General features: G+C 45.5%; 1 protein-coding gene across 2 annotated transcripts in view; it reads left to right on the top strand.

Annotated features, from left to right (window-relative positions):
• Window positions 1-464: 464 nt before the first annotated feature.
• The window catches only part of LOC147423560 (Golgi SNAP receptor complex member 1-2-like), a 52,292-nt gene continuing 27,073 nt past the window's right edge, over window positions 465-25,683 (top strand). Inside the window, exon 1 of one of the 2 annotated variants that reach the window (XM_086501341.1) lies at window positions 465-770. In XM_086501341.1, coding sequence (XP_086357467.1) covers window positions 653-770 — 118 coding nt within the window. In that variant the 5' untranslated portion in view covers window positions 465-652. The remainder of the gene's footprint in view (window positions 771-25,683) is intronic. The other variant, XM_086501340.1, reaches the window with a different exon arrangement.

Raw genomic sequence — 25,683 nt, 5'->3', positions numbered from 1 at the left:
TCTAACTCCCACACACGCACACGAAAACTCTCTCTTCTCTATCTCTCTCTATGCCACACACACACACACACACACACAAACTCCATATAGCCCCCTCCCCCCTCCCCTTTCTCTCTCTCTCCCCATCTTACTGCCGAACACACACACACACACACACACACACACACACACACATACACCAAATCCAAGCATGCTAGCATCACTGAATGCAGATAGTGCAAGAAAGATATCGTAGCATCGTAGACTATTTGCGGCGGTGAGCCCTTGTGCATGCTTCCAAAACTGTAGCCGATGAGAGCGCTAATTCCCACTAGGGTGTAGAAGAGACGTGGGGGGTGGGTGAGGCACCCCCAGAGAAACTGTAGCGAGCCCCTGCCGTCTTTGGAGAAGGCCCTCCAAAAAAAGCTATAGGGCTCCCATGCCATGCTTAGAGGGCACTCCACACACAGCCCTATGGGGGAGCGCTCTTACACCTCCTAGCGGAGTGAGACTTCGTCCGACTTGGTCCAATGGAGTGAAAAGTGTCCGACGTAGTGTGACGGTGAGACCATTTGGAAATCTAGCGCGGATCTGTGCGAGTGTGTGTGTGTGTGTGTGTGAGAGAGAGAGAGAGAGAGAGAGAGAGAGAGAGAAGAAGAGAGTCGATTTACCAATGGAGGAGCTGGATACGGGATGGGAAGAACTGCGCAGAGAAGCGCGCAAATTAGAAGGCGATCTTGATGTCAAGCTCTCTTCTTATGCAAAACTGGGTGGCATGCTGGCCCACAGAGGTTAGTCTTTGGCTATGCGATTATCACTTGTTATTGGTAACGGAATTAATCTGTGTGTGTGTGTGTGTGTGTGTGTGTGTGTGTGTGGGAGAGAGGCCCTTGCTTGATGCAATCAAGATATGCACGCGCAGGTGATTTCCTCTGGACAAAGGCCCTCACTTTGCATGCGTTGATATATGTTTACACCCTACAAACCTCTTTTTTGATCGGCATGATTCACAAGATACGTTTAAACAAATTCTGGTTTGTCCAATAACGAGCTCTGATCTTGCTCTCAAGGTCACACTATTTTAGAACAAGGCAATTACCGAATGGTACCAGGGCCAGGTATTTACAATGTATGTGAAAAGGAGTGCAAGTATGAACAAAGAAGCTTCTTTTATGTAAAGAGAGGAGTAATAGCCTCATTGACAAAGGCACAATATCTTCTTTGGAAGCTTTTGAATATTACTCTTATTGTACAGGTGCAAAGTAGTTGAGAGCAACTTGTGCTGTTTCTAGACCTTTTAAAACATTCACACCTTGCAACATAACCACAAAATTCTCATTCTAAATACTATCACCTCCATCACATTCAAGTATTGAGATAAAAATAAGGTATCCCAATGCAGAGCATTTGTGCAGAATAATCATAAAGAAGAATCCTCTTACCCCTACAACGATCCCATGTTCACCTAGAGCCAAAATAAAAAAATCAATTTCTGCTTCAACATCTGCAATTGCTTGATGCAGGGGAGCCTGGAATGGTTTGCTTGGTCAACTTTCTTTCGATATACTTTGAGGCATTCTTGTTCAAGCTGTAGCAACATCTTGTCTCTCTCTCCATTGCTTTCTCTACCTTCATCCCATATGTACTGTCAACGAGGCAATCAAAAACCTTAAATATATTGACATGATAGCAAGTAGTAAGCAGAAGGGAGGAGGGCCTTGCTGGAGTCGTAACAACATACTTGTTGCGTACGCATGTCTGTCAGATCACCTTACAATGGCATTGGGCTAAAACAACATTCAACACGAGGAAACAAAAGAGCAAACCTACAGCTCATGTAGCAGAGAGCCACATGTGGTATCAACGAGAATCTCCACGAAGTTCATGGCATTCACTAAGTTAGAACCAGATGAGCTGCTTTCAAAATTCTCTAGGATTGTGGTAACACATGAAAGAATTTGTGGTGAAGACAAAGCCTTAGTGATTGAAGCACTGGTAATGTTTACCAAAGGAGGTAGCTAGCTACGAGAAGAAGAATGATGGTCTGTCCTTCTCTTATTGGTAATGTCACATGCCTTCAAGACAAAAGTATAGTTGACTGAATGGTGAGAGATACTCTCGCTTTGCAGCTGCTAAAAACAGCCTAGAGCTTTCTGTCCCTGCTCTTGTTGCACATATCCCGTAATCAGTGCGTGCCAAGAGACGACATTCCGGAGCTTTTTGAAACATACCATATTTGACATACATATCGACCAAGGTTGAGGCCCTCTCTTTGCATATGCTGAAAACAGTCCAGAGGTTCCTGGACCTCTCTCTCTCTCTCTCTCTCTCTCTCTCTCTCTCTCTCTCTCTCTCCGGCTTGCAGTGAAACAAAAGCATAGGTTGCATTTGGAGAGCTGCCCTCTCTTTGCATATGCTGAAAACAGTCCAGTGGTTCCTGGCCCTACTCCTGTTGGGCATATCCCACATGCCTCCAAATACAAGCGTAGGTGATTGCATTTGGAGAGCTGCCCTCTCTTTGCATCTGCTGAAAACAGACTAGCGCTTCGTGGCCCTGCCTCTATTGGGCATATCCCACGATTAGAGCATTCAAAGAGACGGCATTCCGGACAGGAAGATCGTCGAGCACTTTTTGTGCGCTAGGAAGTACACCGCATTTGGCATACATGTCCAGCAAGGCATACTTGAGGCCCTCCCTTCGCATATGCTGAAAACAGTCCAGATGTTCCTGGCCCTCTCTCTCTCTCTCTCTCTCTCTCCCCGGCCTGCAGTGAAACAAAAGTGCATAGTTCAACGCAAAGCGCCCAGTTCTCTCTCTTTCTCTCTCCGGCCTGCAGTGAGCCAAAGCGCACAGTTTTCTCTCAAGCGCACAGTTTAGCACAGTTCTCTCTCTCTCTCTCTCTCTCTCTCTGACATGATGTAACGATTATAGAAGCATGTATGCAAAGCAAACAAATTACCTCCGTCAAGCAAACATGTAAGGTGCAGCGGAATGAATGTTGTATTTTCTCAAGATTAGTGATCTTTACTGCTCAAGGTTCCTTTTAATTCTTAGGGAAGGAGAGAGCCTTCCGACTTATGGAGAGTGCTATGATTACGAACAAAGTGAGTGGATATTGTGCATGCAAGTGAATGAGACTGAGAGAAGGAGAGAAAAGAGATACGACACCCGAGAGGTTGTAAAACCCTCCTCCGAAGGCCCCACTCTCGTCGGCGAGAGTGGTCTAACTTTGATTGCACAAAGGTGTACAATGATGATGCATGGACTGATGCAAATGGTATCTATGTCGATGATGACGATGATGACTTAGGGCTGAAATCGGTCTTCTTCTATGTGCTGTCCAAAAAGGGGAAAATGCTGAGGCACTAGATAATCTTGGGGCTGATTCGTATGGCTGAAAATCCCTGGTTTTTGACAAGGAAATTAGGCTGAATAAAAACGCTGATCAAGCCAGGCTTTTGCTGCGTTTTTGTAGCTGTGATCATAGGCTGAAAACGCTGAGGATCTGTAGGTCAAGGCTGCGTTTTATAGGCTGAATTCTCTGCTGTAAAACCCTGTCACAATGGCTGCATTTTCAAGGCTGAAGGGCTGATGAAAAACGCTGGTTTCTGCTGCTTATTGGCGATCCAAAAACTCTGGCGATTTAGGTTGCCTGAAGGGGAGAAAACGCCAGGGACAAGAGCCTTTATGGCGATGGCTGAAATCTGTGAAAAACGCCAAGGGGAGAGGTTGGTCTAATGCTTGAAAACGCTAGGGGTGCTCGGGGGGATTACTGCTGAGAAGTTGCCTGTTGAGAGGGAAGCTCCTGTTGCCTCTTCAGCCAGAAAGTGGTAACTTGGGTTTGCTTATATATTAACTTAGCAAAATTGCCCTACCTACTTTTGTTGGAAAGTCACTTAAAAATAATAAGTGAAAATAACAAAAAATAGGAAAATAAGCTAAATGCACTTGAAAATTCCCCTGATTGAATCTGATGGATTTTGAAGGGAATACTGATGATCATGCTGTGTGCAACCGGAGGATACGCATCTATTGCTAAGTGCCTGGGCATGCACGGTCTACGAATAGACTCACAAAAGTGCCAGATCACTGCTAATCTAAACTTGACTGGACTGATTGAACCCTGTTGTGGTGTAGCTTGTCCACGGACACATAGGGTTGGGATGTGTCACGTGAGATCCCCTCCTTTTCAAAGTGAGGTACTGGTACCGAACTGTATGGCGTCGAGGGAGATCGCCAACAGCATCCGGAATCCTGGAAGGGACTCTTTGTCGGCCCACTCTGATGTGTGGGTTGTGCGGTACTTGAACTTCATAAAGGTCTGCAACGCTTGCTTCTTTGGGCCGCGCCGAAAGCGACACAAAGTCTTCTGTGGCTCATTTGATACTTCAACATCGTCTAGAGACCTTCTTCTTTCGTCTTCAAGAATCTCCATGGCTGAAAATTCTTGAAACCATCTCCAACACAAAACCATGAACATACCCATTCCATGTAAAGTGAAGGAAAAAAATATTGTCTTCTCTAAAGACTGTGTATGCAATGTAGATGAACATAGATACGGAGTGACAAACCGTTCATCAAACACATGCAAACAATTAGATCGAATCTTTTCTGTTTGATCGAAATCAATCAACTGTGGCAAATCACAATGGAAATGCCCATGCTTGGTGCTCATACTATCATGTGCTCGTTCGGAAACTATGTCATGCCAAGGAAGAGACATGGAATGCGACTTTCTTACATACATACTTTTCAGCTTTTCACGAAAAATCCGCATACATTCGTGCTCTTCCATGAGAGAAACGTGCTCAACATACAATATGTCATGCCTAGGAAAAGGGATCACATAACGATGCTGACTAAAATACAGAAAACGATCACGAATGAAACATTCGAACAATGCGTGCGTATCAATCATGCGAACACATAATACTTCCTGTGAGGGTTCTTTGGACCTAGGCTCGAGAGCCAAGATCGGTTCGTCCTGAATGATCGAATCGTCTTGTGGGGGTTCTTTGGACCCCGACTCGAAAGCCAAGATCGGATCTTCGTGATTGATCAAATCTACAACGAGGTTAGCTTCGCTAGGAAAAGCATCCACTAACACATCATGCATACTACCTGGGTCAAACAATATGATAAAACGGTGCCCCGACGTACGACCATAACATTTAATGAGAGATTCATCAATGGGAGGGTCCTGAGAAACTTTGGGCACACTCGTGTTATCATTCATTGCATTGACAGATGTAGTGGGTGCTGTGGGTTCTTTAGATTCATTCGATTCAAGCTTAGGACATGTTCGTTTATGTGACCCTTAATGTGACAATGAAAACAACAACCTTCCTTAGAATAAGTGCTTTGTTCTTCCGACGTGATGTATCCTCCTACAATTCCTTGTGCTACCTTTTCATCTGGAGTAAGCTTAGGTTTAGCAATTGTGTTAGCCTTACCCTTAGATTCATTGGAAGAATTCTTTGTTGAGAGACTGTTGGAAGATTGGTTAGAAGAGTTATCATTCTTACCATTCTTACCGTTCTGAGGGTTCTGAGAAGTCTGCGAGGTACTTGTGGAAGTCTTGTTCTCCTTAGGCTTTCCCTTGTTGTGCTTCATCTCTTGGGCGAGAGCGATTGCTACCGCCTTGTTGAGATCCACGGGGTCAAAGACTTCAACATCAAACTTGATGTATTCGTCTAACCCAAAGAGAAAAGCCTCTTTGCGCTCATCATCCGATTTTCGTAATTGAGTGCCTAGCTGCAAAACACGATTAGAAAAAAACATAACTGGCATACTATTTTGCTTGAGAGAGCGCCAATTGTCCTTCAATCGTGCGAGGTACTGAGGTGGCATAAACCGCGCCTTGAGCTTGTCTTGGAAATCAGCCCAATCGAAGGAAAGGGGCATGAAATCGTCGGCTGCCTCTAGGTGCGCGGCTAGCTGTGCCTCTTGCTATGCGTGGTACCAATTGATGGCATCACCGGCAAGGTACATAGCTGCCGTCAAAACTTTGCTATTTCCTGTCTTCTTAGTTGTCGCAAAATAAGCATTAAATTGATGCAACCAAGAATGAATAACGTAGCATCCATCTTACCGTCATACTTACTGAAAGTCAACTTCTCTGTGACTGGATGGTTGGAATCCGCATGGTGGCTTGCGCCACTTGATGAACTCCCACGATCTTTGGGTGGTTCGGTCTTCGAGGCTATCACGTGGGAAATAAATTCTTGAGTGCGTAGCTCCCTTTGAGCTTCACGCTCGGCGCCCTTTTCTGCTTTTCGTTTATTTCGTTCATCGCGCTCGCGTTCGAAAGCAAGGCGATTGGCTTCTTGTTGTGCCAGCGCAACTTGATTCGCTTCTATGGTAAGGCGAGTCGCTTCTTGTTGTTGTAGTGCGTTTCTTTCATTTCGTTCCATCGTAATGCGAGTCGTTTCTTGTTGTGCCAGCATCATGTCCATCATTGACTTGACCATCATCTCCATAGGAGTTAGGACAACTCGTGGTGTAGATGGCGAAGGGGGAGGGTTGGGAAAATCTCCTGGTGGGGAGAATCTTTCGTCGCCTCTCTCATGCTCATCACCTGTATGCGAAGTATCCATTCCGCTTCGGGTGACGACCATGCACTAGGATCTTTGGTTCTTAAGTTCACGAGGAACTTGGGTTCTTGAGGGTCTTGGTTCTTGGGTTCTTGAGGTTCTTGAGGTGTTCTTTCGCTTGCAAATCGCGTTGGAGAAGGATCTTCTCTTCACTCGAGTTCTCCTCTTTTCTGCGGGCGCACCCCTTGGCGGCCTTGCGCTCACACCAAGGTTTCTTTTTCCCACCTCACGTCGATTGGCCGGCCGCTAAGTGCACGGTCCGCTCTCAATGAGTGAAAAGAGACACAAGGGGAGGCTGGACAATCCCTTCTTTCTTGGGATTCCTGTCACTCTTCAACAAAACACGATTAGGAATCGACACGCCCAAGTAAACTTGGGTTCGTGCGACCGCAACAAGCAAAAATATTCTTGTGGTTCTTGTGGTTCTTTCCTTGAGTAATGCAGAACACTTCCAAAGCTCTGATACCAATGTAAGGTGCAGCGGAATGAATGTTGTATTTTCTCAAGATTAGTGATCTTTACTGCTCAAGGTTCCTTTTAATTCTTAGGGAAGGAGAGAGCCTTCTGACTTATGGAGAGTGCTATGATTACGAACAAAGTGAGTGGATATTGTGCGTGCAGTGAATGAGACTGAGAGAAGGAGAGAAAAGAGATGCGACACCCGAGAGGTTGTAAAACCCTCCTCCAAAGGCCCCACTCTCGTCGGCGAGAGTGGTCTAACTTTGATTGCACAAAGGTGTACAATGATGATGCATGGACTGATGCAAATGTTAATACATAAAGAAATACTGAAAGGGGCGCCAGTCTTTGGGGCCAATATCTCTAGGCACGGAACTCTGCCATGCCAGTGCAAATCTATTGTGAACTGTGAACTGTTTTGAAGTGGTTATTTGGTGCTGTCGTGATTGATTCTTGACTTGAAGTGTCCAAGTCTGTTACACCGTCTCATTGTTCATCTACATTGCATGCACAATCTTTGAGGAAAACAAGATTTTTTCCAGTCACTTTACATGGAATAGATATGTTCATGGTTTTGTGTTGGAAACGGTTTCATGAATTTTCATCAATGGAGATTCTTGAAGAAGAAAGAAGCATGACTCTAGACGAAGTTGAAGCATTGAAGGAGCCATAGAAGACTTTGTGTCGCTTTCGGCGCGGCCCAAAGAAGCAAGCGTTGCAGACCTTTATGAAGTTCAAGTACCGCACAACCCACACATCAGAGTGGGCCGGCGAAGAGTCCCTTCCAGGATTTCGGATGCTATTGGCGATCTCCCTTGACGCCATGCAGCTCGGTACCAGTACCTCACTTTAAAAAGGGGGGGATGTCACGTGACACATCCAACCCTATGTGTCCGTGGACAAGCTACTTCATGACAAGGGTTCCGTCAGTGTAGTCAGTCTAGATTAGCAAGTGTTCTGGCACTTTTGTAAGTCTGTTCGCAGACCGCGCATGCCCAGGCACTTAGTGTAGATGCATATTCTCTGGTTGCACACAACATGATCATAAGCATTCCCATCAGAATCCATCAGAATCCTTCAAGGGAATTTTCCAATGCATTTAACCTATTTTTCCTATTTTTGACATTTTTCACTTATTATTTTAAGTGACTTTTGTTGGGAACTGAGTAGGGAAAATTGGGTAAGATAATATATAAGCAAACCAAGGCTAGCACTATTTGGCAGAAGAGCAAGGAGAACACAAGCCACAGGCAGTAGGTTCCCCCCCTCTATCTCAAGCAGGACATCTTCTCCCTTGGTGGCGATTTCCTCCGAGCAAGACCTCCATCTTCCTAGCGTTTTTCAGCAAAGCCTCATCGCCATAAGCACCATCACCCTAGCGTTTTTAGCAGAGCTTCATCGCCACAGATCCCAAAACCCCTAGCGGTTTTCAACATCAGCATCATAGCCCTTTTTCCCTAGCATTTTCAGCAGCGCTATAGTCCCAGCAATTCAGCGATGAGATCTCAGAAATTCAGCGGTTTGAAGCACCGGAAAACACAGCCAAAACAGCGTTTTTCCCACAGCTTGATCAGCGTTTTTGGACAGCTTAAAACCAGCGTTTTGCTTCATCAAATTTCAGCCTTCTGGCGTTTTTGGACAGCAGAGCAAGCACGTAGATTTTCAGCCATCAAGTCGGTCTCGTCATCCCCATCGTCGACATCGACATAGCCCTAGACTTGCATCAATTCTCGTTCATCCACTTTGTACCAGTTTGTGCAATCAATAGTAGACCACTCTCGCCAACGAGAGTGGGGCCTTCGGAGGAGGGTTTTACAACGTCTTTGGTGTCGTATTCTCTTCTCTCTCTTTCTCTCTCTCAGTCTCATACACTTTCATGCACAGTGTCCATTTTCTTTGTTTGTGTCCATTGCACTCTCTCATTAAGAACGGAAGGCTCTCCCTTCCATAAGAATAAAAGGAACCTAGAGCACAGATCGGAGCACTCATCTTGAGCAAAGTTCAAACATTCATTCCGTTGCACCTTACATCGGCTTGATCATCTACGGGAGTACGCAACCGCCGAATGATGGCTGGAATGAATGGATCTCCCAGTTTTCATCACCTCGCAGTTGCGTTTTTTGGTGGACAACAGACACTTGGTTTGTGTTTTTCACGGAGGATGAAGTTACCTCCTGCCAGGACACCATCCGATGGTTGTCCGTGCCGTCTATCAGTGACTGCTGAAGTAGACGGTATCTTCGACATCGGCTTGATCATCTACGGGCGTGTGATCCTTGGGAGATTTATTCATTCCAGCCATCCTTCGGCGGTTGCGCACTCCAGAGGGGGTGGTGACTTGTGGTTTGCTATGGACACACCTATGCACTCATCAGAGGAGTTTCACACGAGATATCGCCAGGCTCATTGCATATGGGATTTCGACATTCCCAGAGAGGACACCACCATCTTGGGTCGGCAGACACTTACCACTTGACCTCGACACGTCAGATCACTTGCTTACACAGGAGCATCTACATGGACTTAGGGAGAGGATCTTGGATCTCTTCTTGGACAGGTTCATTGCTTGGATCTACAGACTGGAGTGGGACTTCAGTTCTTTGGACTCTCTTGGAGAGTTTACCCGCGAGATGCGGGAGATCAGACAAATAGTGACTACATTCGGAGTCACCCAGATCTTGGCTTGGATGGTAGTGTAGTTGCTCTTCTACACTCCTGATCATTTGGATTGCTACCTTCAGAGTTGCTTACACTCACCCTCGATAACCTTCCAGCAGACTTATGTCCCGACCTAGGCAATAGGCCACTCCTAACTCATTCACATTGAGAGCCACACCGAGTTGGTTTGGTGGTGGTGTTGGCGCGGAATTTGTTTTGGTTGACAGCGGAGGATTGGAGGCAGGAGATACAGGCAAGACGGCGCACACATTGGTCTGGCCTTTCCTCTTCTCAGAGGACCTTCACAACGCAGACTATTGAGTCTGGCTTTCCCCTCATCTTGGATTACCCTACCTACTGACAGGACACCATTCACTGGTGGTCCGTGCGGTCTCCCGGTGACTACTGCAGCTTACGATAGCTTCTACAGTGCAAACTATTTAGTCTGGCTTTCCTTGATTCGGAGGAGGTTTACGGCACAGATTTCTACATATGGCCTTCCTGGAGTTTTACACAACTTAGCCGCCTGGCCACACTGGGTTGCAGGTTCATGCATTAATAGGCTTGCGTGCATTCTTATGACGGTTGCTGGGCTTCTCCATTTTCTCCAGACGGTTTGACTACAGACACTACAGATTCTATCGAGCAAGACACTTGCAGGTCTATTGGCACTTCTTTCACGACAAGGAGTTGTTTTCATACTCAGTTTGGGACCTTCACGCAGTATCTTCACCTTGTATCGGCGGAGTACTGTCACAAAGTGATGACGTGGTGGACAGCAGAAACCCTAATTTCTTCCAGAAACCCTAAAATTCCTGCAAACCCTAATTTCTGCCAGAAACCCTGATTTTCGGAAATCGTGGAGGCTGATTTTTTTTTTTTTTTTTTTTGTGGAAAATGATGAGCGACGTGAATTTTGCTTTTTTTTTATAAAAAAAGAGAAAAGACTCTCTAAGAGAGAGAGAGAACTGATGCTTTTTATTTTAAAAGCTTTTGGGGCTCTGCTTTTGGGCATCCCTTGTATCTTTAAATAAGTGGTGAGAGCTTCACTTCTCAGAGCATCTGGACGCAGAGTCTGAGAGTGAAACCCTAGCCACTCTCTTGTACTTTGATTTGATTAATATAAAAAGAAATACCGAAAGGGGCGCCAGTCTTTGGGTCCAATATCTCTAGGCACGGAACTCCGCCGGGCCAATGCAAATCTATTGTGATCTGTGAATTGTTTTGAAGTGGTTATTTGGTGCTGTCGCGGTTGATTCTTGACTTGGAGTGTCCAAGTCTGTTACAGTGGTATCAAAGCACGGCTGATTTCTCTTCTACGGGAAATCCGTTCCCCGAATTTTTTTTCCGCGGCACCTATGGCTTCAGGCAATGATTGGTCGACTCCCTCTGCATCTGGAGATGCGGGCTGGGATCACAACGAAGATTCAGACAGAGAGTATGGCCTGCCTAGGCCTACTCAGGCGGAGCAGCAAGAGATGGAGCGTCGTCAATTGATTGGCGATGCAACAAAGATGATGCTCAATTTTGCCAAGGACCCGAAGATGGCAAAATATATGAACCAAACCTCTTTGGAAGAGGTACAGATGGAGTGGCAAAGAACCACAACACCACTCCCGAAACCCGCTCTCAAGAAACCTTCTGCCTCCAAGAAATATACGAAGAAGGAACTGGAGAACGTGGTTGATGCACAGATTGCTCAGCTTTTTGACGCGCAAAAGAAAGCCAAAAAGCACGGCAAAAAGCAGAAGAAAAGCACTGACTTTCCAGGTTATTTGGGTCGTCAGTCAACTTTTGACAAGGCAAAGAAACAGAAGAAGCGTGTTCGATTTGAAGGAGTACCCAGTTCTTCTTCTTCTTCTTCTTCTGACAGTTCTTCTAGCTCTTCAGATTCGAGCGAAGAAGATAGAAAAGGTAAAAAGCGAAGCAAGAAACAAAGCTTCGGAAAGGGCAAGAAGAAGGCTATATCTCGCCCAGAGACTGACAGTTCTACTGAGGACTTGTCTACAGACAGTTCAGATTCTGATCACGGAAACTTTTATGCGAACAAGAAGAATTTTTACAAAGCCAACCAGTATGACTTTCTCGAAGATGAAAGCAAGAAAGTCCGAGAGTTTAAGGAAGGTGGCCACTCGATCAAGTTTGATACTTTTCAGGATACTCAGATGCTTCGAAGGCTTTGTCTTTTATACAACAGTTTGACATCGCTTTCGCGGGAGGACGCTCTTCAGAGCCTCCAAGATTCGGAGAGCTACCTCTTACCTTAAGGGGAATGCTCGTACTTGGTGGTCCACGCTTCTTTTAAACAAGACTGCGCCAGTTACATGGCTGAAATTTAAGAGGCTTTTTATTTCTTCTTGGTTGACGCAAGAGTTTGAACGAGATATACGAGCTGCTTGGAACCATCTTCGGATGACCAAGAAAGACACAATCAATGCTTATTGTGAAAGATTCTGGAGCTCTTTTCTACCCGCCTCTTCGTTCAAGAAGATCTCGTTCAGAGAACCGATTGAGCGGTTTACCTTGGGTCTACCTACAGAGATCCGAGATCACTGCTTGGAACAGAAGTCAGCTTCTATTCAGGAGTTGATGAGTCATGCGAAGCGGGGCTTTGCCATTCACTCTGGCAGTTTGACCTACCCCACTGATAAGGCCATGACACAACGAGCCGAACAGACTTCTGGGAATGAAAGTAGAAAGAAAAAGAGCAACCCAAAGAAAAAGGATGTACAACCCAAGCTTACTCCTGAGGAGAGAGCTCGCTTCATCAGAGAGGGGAAGTGCTTTGGATGCGGGGAACATGGACATATCTCCGCGAAGTGTCCTAAAAAGGCACAGAAAGAACAGAATGATAAAGACGACGACAGGTCTGAGAGTTCGAGAGCAGTTGAGGAACGTGGCAGAAAAGGCAGATAGAAAAGCAGAACTGGTACCACATGGCGTGGGACTTGCACCGAATCAAATGAATGAAGGTACAAACTTTGCCGCTTTTTGGGGCAAAGTGAAGGATCAGGAAGCTCTTTTGAAGGAGCCAAGGCCAAATTCTTTTCACTTGGAATTGGCGGCTCGATTTGGAATTACGCCCGACAGACTGACGCCACAGACGGAGGTAGTTCGACTGGCACCCGGACGGGATGTTGCCATTACACCGAGCATTGCAAACTTTGTTTGCAATGACAAGGTGTTTCAGGGCACGCAAGTGACGTTCTACTCAGGATCCCTTGGTACCACAAGAACTACGCCGTGGTTGACTACCGGGCCGAGAAAGTGACTTTGATAAATGAAGGGCTTAGAGATTGTACTTGATGAACTTCAGTTTTCTTACTCATTCTTTTGGGAGAACTGAACGATGGATAAAGGTTGAATATGTTTTGACCTGAAGAAAAGAACGCCAAGATTTTTTCTCCACGCTCATGCCGATTGCTTTTGAGAGGGCTTGAAGATCATACCATTGATCTGATATCTGGAAGCACGCCACCGAATCGGCCACCTTATCATGTGAGCCGAGTACAGAATGAAAAGATTATGAACCAAGTGAAAGACCTCTTGGAAAAGGGTCTTGTCCAGCCTAGTACTTCATCGTATTGCTCTCCAATGTTGTTGGTTTTGAAGAAAGACAGATCTTGGAGAATGTGCATCGATTATAGCGCTCTCAACAAAATCACCATCAAGAACAGATTTCCGATTCCTAGGATCGATGATATACTTGACAGGTTACAGAGATCCTCGTGCTTTAGCAGGATTGACTTGAAGAGTGGATATCATCAGATCAGGATAGCGCCAGGAGATATCTACAAGACAGCTTTCCGAACGACTTTTGGGTTATTTGAGCTTTTGGTGATGCCTTTTGGCTTAACCAATGCTCCTGCGACATTTAACCGGATGATGGACAGGATTTTTCGAGAGTACAGTCTATTTGTTGGCACTTTCTTTGACGACATCATTGTTTTCTCCAAGAATGAGGCAGAACACAGAGATCATCTGCTTCAAGTCTTTCAGGCATTACGAGATCACACGCTAGTGATTAATGCAAAGAAAAGTGAATTTTTCCTACCAGAGATACACTTTTTGGGACACATTGTGTCAACAGGAGTGCAAATGGACCCGGCCAAGATAGAGACTATCCGTGATTGGCCCGATTTGAGGAATGTCCATGAAGTTAGAAGCTTCTTAGGACTGTGTTCGTACTACAGGCGGTTCATACGAAAGTTTGCAAAGGTTGCTTCCCCTTTGCATACCTTGACACAGAAAGGAGTACCTTTCTCGTGGGGACCCACAGAGGTGACTGCCTTTCGGACATTGAAAGAGAAATTGACTACGGGACCTATTTTGACTTTGCCGGACTTGCAGAAGTCATTTGAAGTATATTGTGATGCTTGTGGTCGTAGTTTGGGTACGGTCTTGATGCAAGAAGGCCATGTCATAGCTTACGAGAGCCTTTTGTTCTCTAGGCCGGAGATGACAGCACAGATTTATGAGAAAGAGCTTTTGGCGGTTATCCATGCTCTTACTCAGTGGCGGCATTACCTACTCGGAGCGGATTTTACTGTCTTTACATACCATCAGAGTTTGCGCTACTTCTTGTCATAGGAGCAGCTTTCGGAAAAGCAGATGCGATGGGCGAACATCTTGTCACAGTTCCACTTCCAGATTGTCCATGTGCAGGGACATTCTTATGTGCAGGGACAGAAGAATGTGGTGGCAGATGCTTTGTCTTGAAAATCGTTGGTTCTGGCTATTTCCGCGATACATCATAGGAGCTTCGAGGATATGGTCGATCAGTATGGCACAGATACAGATTTTGCAGATATTTTCACACGGATACGAGATGGGGAGACAGTAGTTGGATACTCCCTTCGAGAAGGCTACTCAATGAAAAAAACTATGTTGTGCGTTACACAGCCGTTGAGGGAAAAGGTTATGACTGAATGCCACTGTCCACCTTTTACGGGTCACCGCGGCATTGCTACCACCATGAAAGGGGTAGAGAGATACTTCTTTGGGCCGAGACTCAAAAAGGATGTGGAAGAGTTTGTGTGCAGTTGCTTGGTATGCCAGAAGGTCAAGTTTGACAGTCATAAGGCACAGGGATTGTTACAGCCTTTACCCATACCCACCCACCCTTGGGAAAGTATTGCAATGGATTTCATTTTTGATCTCCCAAGAACACAGAATGATCACGATGATTTTCCGGTTACATGGCACGTTTGAGACGATTGTCTCCGACAGAGACCCCAGATTTATGAGTTTGTTTTGGAAGGCAATTTGGGAGAACATTGGCACGCAGTTGCAGTTCTCGTCATCGTTCCACTTGCAGACTGACGGGCAATTTGAGATTGCCAAATCAGTGATTTTAGATTTATTGAAGTCTTGTATCTCGGATCAGAAGACTCAATGGGAAAAGAACTTACCTTTGGTGGAATTTGCCTACAATAACACGATACACTCTTCGACGGGGAAGACGCCATGTGAGATTGTTGAAAGTGCTGCGAAGGTTCCATCCTTCCTGAGCACGAAAGATTAGATATTTGAAGCGGATGAATATTCGCGAGATTTGGATACGGCTTTTGCCAAGGTTCGCGAGACCTTGCAGGAGTCTCAAGAACGACAGAAAAAGGCAGCGGATCGCCATCGTCGCGACTTGAAATTGAAGGAGGATAATTGGGTGCTCTTACGTTTTGAGAAGGCATGCCTACGAAAGAAAAAGGGAAAGGGGAGGCTTTTTCCAAAGCTTAGTATGCGATACTACGGACCTTTCCAGATCACTGACAAGATAAATGATGTCTCCTTCCGATTGAAATTGCTAGATACTTGGAGGATTCATAATGCATTGCATGTGAGTCTCTTGAACCGTGTTAAGGGTGATGTGCCTGATGATGGGGAGCCTGATGAGCAACCCGAAGTGGAAGAAAACGAGGAGATCCTTGTTCCTGAACAGATTTTGGCACATAACGATATGAAGAAAGGTAAAGTCCGAAGGCGGTTCTTGGTTTAGTTCAAGAACTTTCCTGCATTTGATGCGAAGTGGATGGAGGAGGAGGACCTAGATGATACTCCTCGGATTGTGAAACTTTACCTCGATGATTTGGTTTAGCATAGTCTACTCCAAACGGAACCCAGAATTCAGCTTGGCCGGAGATCTGGTGCAGTGGGATGCACAAGAGGGGAGTCACTCCGCTCCCTTGACAACAAATGCCTTGATTTTGATACTAAAGTCACTGATGTCTCTTTGAGCTTCAGGGATACTGAGAGCTAACAGTATTCTACTGGATGACTTTATGAAATGGAATTCCTGATAATGATACTGATTTGTTCTTGACTTCTTGTGAGTGAAGGAACTGATAGACGAAATGACTGCAGCATTTTGGTCTGATTGATCTCGAATATACATGGTTGCAATAGGGGTTAGTCAATCGGACATCGATGAGGTCCCGATTGGACCTAGATGTGATTGCTAGCTACATTGCCGATAAATCATGGTCTAAGATCCGAATGAATGTTGAATGTCATGTGATGTCCTGTGATGTCGTGTGATGTGACTGTCGATTTTGTACATGTGCTAGATGTGTGTTCCTAGTACATAGGTACTAACAGTCAGTGTCTGCTAAGACGGTTTATGGCTTTTGTCGGTTTTGCAGGCGTAATAGCGGTCGATTACAATGCTTTCAAGAGGGGGGTATGTCACAAAGTGATGACGTGGCGGACAACAAAAACCCTAATTTCTGCCAGAAACCCTAAAATTCCTGCAAACCCAAATTTTTGCCAGAAACCCTGATTTTCGGAAATCGCGGAGGCTTATTATTATTATTTTTTTTGGAAAATGATGAGCGACGCGAATTTTGCTTTTTTTTAATAAAAAAAGAGAAAAGACTCTCTAAGAGAGAGAGAACTGATGTTTTTTATTTTAAAAGCTTTTGGGGCTCTGCTTTTGGGCATCCCTCGTATCTTTAAATAAGTGGTGAGAGCTTCACTTCTCAGAGCATCTGGACGCAGAGTCTGAGAGTGAAACCCTAGCCACTCTCTTGTACTTTGATCTGATTAATATAAAAAGAAATACCGAAAGGGGTGCCAGTCTTTGGGGCCAATATCTCTAGGCACGGAACTCCGTCGGGCCAGTGCAAATCTATTGTGATCTGTGAATTGTTTTGAAGTGGTTATTTGGTGCTGTCGCGGTTGATTCTTGACTTGGAGTGTCCAAGTCTGTTACAAGTACAACAATTTTCTACACTGGTCGTGACGTCACTTTACCATGGAGATTTCTTGGCGGTTGGGACACCCCAGTGTCACGTGACACACCCAACCCTATGTGTCCGTGGACAAGCTACAGCATGACAAGGGTTCAATTCAGTCAAATCAGCTTAGAATAGGAAGTAATTTGGTACTTTTGTGAGTCTGTTCACAGACCGTGCATGACCAGACACTTAGATTAGATGCATATCCTCCGGTTGCACACAGCATGATCATCGGCATTCCTTTCAGAATCCATCAGGGGAATTTTCCAGTGCATTAAACGTATTTTCCCTATTTTTGACATTTTTCACTTATTTATTAAGTGACTTTTGCTGGGAACTAGGTAGGGCAATTTTGCTAAGATAATATATAAGCAAACCAGAGTTAGCACTTTTTGGCAGAAGAGGCAGCAGGAGCACCTTGCTCAACAGGCAACTTCTCAGCAAGACCCCCCCCCCATCAGAGACTGATCAGCCCAAGCGTTTTTGCATGGTGCAAGTCTGCTAGCGTTTTCCAATTTTCAGCCCTACGACTTCGCAACATAGCCATTGTGGTAGTAGATCCTTACTGCCTTGACTTGCCCGCGAGTCAGACAGACCCTGGCGACAGCAGAAGAGCAGGAGAGCCAGCGTTTTTTCATCATCACAAAGATCAGCCCTAGCGTTTTTGGATCTGCCCGACAACTCAGCATTTTTGCAGATCTTTGCGATGGAACCTCATTAAGCACCAGCGTTTTCAGTTTTCAGCAGTCAGTACCCGTAGTAGAACCCCCGAACTTCACAGATCTCACCTTCCCGCAGCAAATCCTCGCCGCACGATCAGATCCCTCGAAGTTTGCGGAAAATGCAGATTTCAGCGTCTGTGTTTTCAGCGCGTCGACGTTGCATCGTCGCCATCGACATCGTCATCGACACAGAGTCAGAATTCAGCAGATAAAGATATGCAGATTTCCGCCTTAGCATTCTCAGATTTCAGCCCGTCTCGTCGTCATCCTCATCGTCGTCGACATCGTCGGCAAGTTCAAGCATTGTAGAGATTTGTGCAATCATAAGTAGACCGCTCTCGCCATAGAGAGTGGGGCCTTTGGAGGAGGGTTTGACAGCTTTTCTGGTGTCGTATTCTCTTCTCTCTCTCTATCTCTCAGTCTCAGCACCTTTATTCATAGTGTTCATTCACTTTGTTTGTGTCCATTGCACTCTCTCATTAAGGAACGGAAGGCTCTCCCTCCCGTAAGTAAAAGGAACCTTGAGGACAGTTCGGAGCACTCATCTTGAGCAAAGTTTAACATTCATTCCGCTGCACCTTACGTTGGTATCAGAGCTTTGACAGTGTTCTGTATCACTTAAGAAAAGAACCACATATTTTTTTTTTTGCTTGTTGAGGTCGCACGAACCCAAGTTCACTTGGGCGTGTCGATTCCTGATTGTTCTTTTGAAGAGTGACAGGAAACCCAAGAAAGAAGGGCTTGTCCAGCCTCCCCTTGTTTCTCTTTTCACTCATTGAGAGCGGACCGTGCACTTAGCGGCCGGCCAATCGACGTGAGGTGGGAAAAAGCAACCTTGGTGTGAGCGCAAGGCCGCCAAGCGGTGCGCCTGCAAAAAAGAGCAGAACTCGGGTGAAGAGAAGATCCTTCTCTAACACAGATTGCAAGCAAAAGAAGAACCTCAAGAACCTCAAGAACTGCAAGAACCTCAAGACCCTCAAGAACCCCAAGAACCAAGAACCCCAAGAACCCAAGTTCCTTGTGAACTTAAGAACCCAAGACTTCAGTGGATGGTCATCACCCGAAGCGGAATGGATACTTCGCATGGAGGTGGTGAGCATGGGAGTGGCGAAGAAGAGTTTTCCCCACCAGGAGGTTTTTCCGACCCTTCCCCTTTCCCATCTACGCCACGGTTTGCACTAACTCTTATGGAGGCTTTCGACAAGATGATGATGGACAGGAAGTTAGAACGCGAAGCAAGGAAGTTAGAACGCCCAAAGCGAAATGCAAAAAGAAAAGCAGCAATACAGCGTAAACACGAAGAAAGAATGGCAGCCATAGAGCATGAGCACAACGAAAGGGCCATAGGGTGGTCATTGTGATGGCTAGAAACTCTATAGCCTTAAGGCCACAGGGTGCTCTTTGTGATGGCTAGGATTTCTAACTAACAAAAAGAGCACTGTGTGTCCCTTACGGCTATAGGATGCTCTTTGTGATGGCTAGAAACCATATGGCCCTAAGGTCAGGGGGTGCTCTTTTAATTAGCTAGAAACCCTGTGGCCATAAGGCCACAGAGTGCTTTTTGTTTTAGCTAGAAAAATTATGGCCCTAAGTCCATATGGTGCACTTTTGTGTTAGCTAGAAACCATATGGCAGATGCAAGAGATACGGGAAAAGGAGACTCTCTCAGTCTCTTCTTCTCCAAAGCATGACACACAGGATTTGCATGATGATAAGCATGATGAATTGCCTAACAATGATAAGCATGATGGTTTACATGATCAAGATGTGATTTCTCACAAGCATGATGATTTGTATGATCAAGACGTGATTGTTCACAAGGATGATGGTTTTGTTGATGCTTTTTATAGTGCAGCTAACCTCATTGTAGATTCGATTGATCACGAATCACCGATCTTGGCTCTCAAGCCTAGGTCCCAAGAACCCCCTCAGGAAGAACTGATCTTGGCTCTCGAGCCTAGGTCCAAAGAACCCTCACAGGAAGTACTATGTGTTCGCATGATTAGTCAGCACGCATTGTTCGACTGTTTCATTCGTGATCGTTTCCTGTATTTTAGTCAGCGTCTTTATGTGATCCCTTTTCCTAGGCATGACATATTGTACGTTGAGCACGTTTCACTCATGAATGAACACGGATGTATGCAAATTGTTCATGAAAAGCTGAAAAGTATGCATTCAAGGAAGTCACATTCCATGTCTCTTCCTTGGCATGACACAGTATTAGATAGAGCACAAGAAAGATTGAGCATCAAGCATGGGCATGTCCATTGTGATTTGCCACCATTGATTGATTTAGATCAGAAACACAAGATTCGATCTCATTGTTTGCGTGTATGTGGTGAACGGTTTGGCACTTCGTCTATTTGTTCATCTACATTGCATGCACAGCCTTTTACGAAGATTAGATTTTTTCCAGTCACTTTACATGGAATAGGTATGTTCGTGTTTTTGCGCTGGAAGTGGTTTCAAGAATTTTCAGCCATGGAGATTCTTGAAGAAGGAAGAAACACGACTCTAGACGAAGTTGAAGCATTGAAGGAGCCACAGAAGACTTTGTCGCTTTCGGCGCGGCCCAAAGAAGCAAGCGTTGCAGACCTTTATGAAGTTCAGGTATCGCATGACCCACGCATCAGAGTGGGCCGGCGAAGAGTCCTTTCCAGGATTCTAGACGACGTTGGCGATCTCCTTCGACGCTATACAGTTCGGTACCGTACCTCACTTTGAAAAGGAGGGGATGTCACGTGACACATCCAACCCTATGTGTCCGTGGACAAGCTACAGCATGACAAAAGGGTTCAGTCAGTCAAGTCAATCTAGAATAGGAAGTGATCTGGCACTTTTGTGAGTCTGTTCGTAGACCGTGCATGACCAGACACTTATATTAGATGCATATCCTCCGGTTGCACACAATATGATCATCTGCATTCCTTTCAGAATGCATCTGAATCCATTGGGGGAATTTTCCAGTGCATTAAACCTATTTTCCCTATTTTTGACATTTTTCACTTATTTATTGACTTTTGTTGGGAACTAGGTAGGGCAATTTTGCTAAGATAATATATAAGCAAACCAGAGTTAGCACTTTTTGGCAGAAGAGGCAGCAGGAGCACCTTGCTCAACATGCAACTTCTCAGCAAGACCCCTCCCATCAGAGACTGATCAGCCCTAGTGTTTTTGCATGGTGCAAGTCTGCTAGCGTTTTCCAGTTTTCAGCCCTACGACTTCGCAGCATAGCCATTGTGGTAGCAGATCCTTACCGCCTTGACTTGCCCGCGACAGACAGACTCTAGCGACGACAGAACAGCAGGAGAGCCAACGTTTTTGCATCAGCACAACGATCAGCCCTAGCGTTTTTGGATCTGCCAGACAACTCAGGGTTTTTGCAGATCTTTGCGACGGAACCTCATTAAGCACCAGCGTTTTCAGTTTTCAGCAGTCAGTACCCGCAGTAGAACCCCCGAACCTTGCAGATCTCACCTTCCTGTAGTAGCAGATCCTTGCCGCACGGTCAGATCCATCGAAGTTTGCAGTTTGAGCCCAGAAAATGCAGATTTCAGCATCTGCGTTTTCAGCGTGTCAACGTTGCATCGTCGCCATCGACATCGTCATCAACATAGAGTCAGAATTCAGCAGATAAAGATTTGCAGATTTCCGCTTTAGCATTCTCAGATTTCAGCCTGTCTCGTCGTCGTCCTCATCGTCGGCAAGTCCAAGCATTGAAGAGATTTGTGTAATCATAAGTAGACCGCTCTCGCCATAGAGAGTGGGGCCGCCCGAGTTTGGGGCTGGCTGCCCACCTTTTGTCGGAGCGCCCTCATATATTTCCATATATCATTTTTGTGCTAGGTCGTGGGGATTTTTATCAGGCCTTGCCCTACCTCCCCTTGGGCACCTATTTATGGGGCCAGTGGGGTACCCACTTCCACATCTCATCTCATAGAGATCACACATCTGGTTGTATTGGATATTCTGCTCATGGTAGTCATGGGGGGCTGATTGCCCCCTCTTCACCATCTCTGGCGTTTGTGTTCTCTCTCTCTCTCTCTCTCTCTCTCTCTCTCTCTCTCTCTCTCTCCTCTCTCATGCTTCCGCACACGCACACTCTCACAAACCATTTGTTTGAAATTTTGCTTGAGAAATTGTTTGAAAATACTATTTGGAATTTGTTTGAAATGGATTAATGTCAGGTGCAACGGACTTGAAATGTTGAAGATCTAGACTTTACACTTCCACAAATTTTTACTTCTTTCCTCGCTTGAAATGTGTGCTACTTAGCATGAGAGATGATTCGTTTTATTTCCTTGGAGAGAGAGAGAGAGAGAGAGAGAGAGAGAGAGAGAGAGAGAGACCCGATGGGGTCCCAACCAACCCTCTCAAGGGCCCCCCACACGGTTGCCGTTGTGGTATTTGCTTTTGATTGCGTAAATGAAATGTACACACATGCAAACCTCAATGCAAACTCTACTGACTCGAATGGGGAACGTCGCCGCGGTAACTCTTCAAGATGAAGCACCTCTGGGGCTGATTTGATACACCTTTGGATCCGTCTCAAAGAGGGGTTGCTGATGGCCACCTAGAAGTAGATCTAGGGCTGATTTGCGCTTCCGATGTGGGAGGAATCAAGGGTTGACAGTTAGATGCAAAAAAACACAGATTTGGCTACGAAAATATAGCCAATCTGTTGCGTAAATTAGGGCTGAAAACGCAGATGATGATGATGCTGATGATGGACAACAATGGGACCACTCGATGCGGCAAGGGAATGGTTGAGAAGAGGCTCAATGGGCTACCTAAGTACCAAGCTGCATCGGAGAGACTAGCGTTAGCAGATCTGGGTCGGCTCCGGCAAGGGAAAGGGCTGAAAACTGAAAATGCTGGGCTGAATTTGCTGCTTGTAGGAAGCGATGGGGCAGATCTGCGATGTTGGGAGCAAGAATGCTGAGAGCACGCAAAAACGTTGTGTCTATCTTTGGCTCATCTTGTCCAAAACGTTGGCTCCCTTGCTCCCTTTATAGGGTAGGATACTGGTTATAAACTTTTTAGGATTTAGGTGGGGCAGTTTGGAAGACGAAGTTATAAAAATAAATCATTGAAATGATTTACTAATAAATTTGAATCCGACAAAGTTTCTGGGTGAAATTGTTGCACATTTGCCCACTCGGGTCTGATTGACACGGGGAATGGCTCGTTGGATTCCTCTAACCTAAAACTACATGCACGTCATGCCAGATGCCCACTGTAGTGTAACAACTGTGTACAATCTATTTATGCAAGGGGGTTCCAAAACTGGAAAACCTAATCTAGTGGACTCATTCGGACATGCAGATCCTGGGAATAGGCTTACAAAATAGTTGGTACTAATCCTCCTAGGATTCTAGACACTCCTATCTAGAGGTAGGTACAGAGTTGGCTCTGAAAATTGATGAACCATGTCTACGTGGCATACAGCCATGGTGCACGTGACATCCCCTCCTGCTTAAGGTGAGATACTGGTACCGAACTCCCATGCTATAAGATGATTTTGAATGAATGGCCTGTCCTCCACGGTTACTTCTTAGAGAGAGAGGCTCCCCCGGGTGACATGGAAACATCCAAAAGACAATGATTGTGATGTTGGAACTTGGAAGTGGTGGCATGAGCCCTGCATAATTCTGTTATTGTTCTCTCTCTCTCTCTCTCTCTCTCTCTCTCTCTCTCTCTCATCTTTGCAACGGATGTGGCTGCGAATGTAGGATCACAATGGCTGTGAACTCTCGCAGTGGCTCCTCGGATTGGAACTCTTTGGCTCTGGATTAATGTCTAGTGATTGCCAAGAAGATGCAGATGATGTGGACCCGATGTGTTGTCAAAGATGTGTACATATCGATGACGATGCAATGCCTCTTCTGGATTGATGATGGGAGAGATGGTTGTTCAAACAATGCCAAAGACTCCAAAGTTAATAGGCTGATCCGATGGCGCCTTTAGGTCATAGGCCACTAACAAATCGTGATACTCGCAATCAACATCTTCATGTTTCCAGTGCATGTCTCAATGATGTGATCTGTCATGTCGAAGAATTTATGATTGCAAATATTCATGTTAGGATTTCTTTATGTTGAGGCGGTCGAGCGCGCACACCAAGTCAACTACCCTCTCGCAAGCACAACATGACTATAACCCCCGTTATACAGTGTTTGCATTTCCTACGCTCAAGGTGCATGGTCCTATGCGCAATGGTAGATTGTGCTGTTACTTGAGTGAGAGGAGCATCCTTGGGCAAAACGCTACAACACACACTCAAATACTAGAGAGGATTTTTTTAATCTCAAAGATTAGTGGATTAGTGCAAAATCACAAAGCCTTGATACCAATGTCAAGTATAGCAAAATTGAAATGGTGAAGTGTTGCAATTAGGGTTGCAGGAAAACACACAGCTTGGAGAAGACGAAGGAAGCACAAGGCACACAATTGAGAGTGTATTACTGGGTGTGCAATGGAAAAGTAAGTTAGTCCTAGTGAGGGAAAAAATGCCATGGCGGTCCTAAGTGTGCACTATGTTCACACACATCACTACCACATGTATATGGTAACATGAAGATCTAGACTTGACAATTCCACAAACTTTACTTCTTTCCTTGCTTCAATGTGTGCTACTCAGCATGAGAGATGGTTCCTTTTATTTCCTTATAGAGAGAGAATGAGAAGTGGAGATGTGGAGAGAGAGAGAGAGAGAGAGAGAGAGAGAGAGAGAGACCAGATTTGGTCCCAACCAACCCTCTCAAGGGCACCCCACATCGTTGCCGATGTGGTATTTGTTTTGATTACGTAAATGGAATGTACACATGCAACCTCAATGTAGACTCTACTGACTCGAATGGGGAATGCCGCTGCGGTAACTCTTCAAGATGAAGCACCTTCGGGGCTGATTTGATGCAACTTTGGATCCATCTCGATGAGGGGTTGCTGATGGTCACCAAGGGGTAGATCTGGGGCTGATTTGTGCTCCCGATGTAAGAGGAATCAAGGGCTGAAAGCTGGCTGTAGAAATGCAGATTTGGTTGCGAAAATACAGCCAATCTCATGTAAAGCAGGGCTGAAAACGCAGATGATGATGATGCGGATGATGAACAACGATGGGAGTACTCGATGCAGTGAGGGAATGGCCGAGAAGATGCTCAATGGGTTGCCGAAGTACCAGGCTGCATGGGAGAGACTAGCGTTAGCGAATCTGGGCCAGTTCCGACATAAGAAAGGGTTGAAAACTGAAAACATTGGGCTGAATTTTCTGCTGCAGGAAGCGATGGGGCTGATCTGCGATGTTGGGATTAAAAATGCTGAGAGCAGGCAAAAAGGCTGGCGCTAGCTGTAGCTCTGGCTCTGGCTCATGTGATCCAAAACGCTGGCTCCCTTACTCCCTTTATAGGGTAGGTTCCCGGTTATAAACTTTTTAGGACTTAGGTAGGGTAAGTTTGGAAGACAAAGTTATAAAAATAAATTATTAAAATGATTTATTAATAAACTTGACTTTGGCAAAATTTCTGGGTGAAACTTTCGCACATTTGCCCACTTGGGAATCCAATTCATACAAGAAATGGCTTGTTGGATCTCTCTAACCTAAAACTACATGCATGTTATGCCAGATGCCTAACGTAGTGTAACATGTGCTCCAATGAAGATCTCGAGCCACAACCCGCTCCCAAACATAGTGGTACTGCACCTCAATGTGCTTTGTCTGAGCGTGAAAGATAGGGTTCTTGGCAATAGCTATGCAACTCTGATTGTTGCATAAAAGACGTGTAGTAGCATTCTGGGGAAAACACAACTCTCTCGGTAATCTCTGTAGCCATATGGCCTCACAAGCAGCATAGCAAGCTGCACTGTACTCCCCCTTTGTGGAAGATAGTGCACGGATGGGTTGCCACTTACTGCTCCATGAAATGGGTCCCGAGCACGAGTGTGAATACTACTGTAGTAGAGCGTAGAGTATCTGGATTTCCTGCCCAATTTGAAATGCACTAACAAAGTAGGGTGCAATCCTTGGAGCGACCATAGAACAC

Source organism: Adiantum capillus-veneris, chromosome 26, assembly GCF_014529385.1.
Source record: "Adiantum capillus-veneris isolate H3 chromosome 26, ASM1452938v2, whole genome shotgun sequence".
Lineage (NCBI taxonomy): Eukaryota > Viridiplantae > Streptophyta > Polypodiopsida > Polypodiales > Pteridaceae > Adiantum > Adiantum capillus-veneris.
Note: the sequence above shows the minus strand (reverse complement) of the source record. Positions and strands in the feature narration are given on the sequence as shown.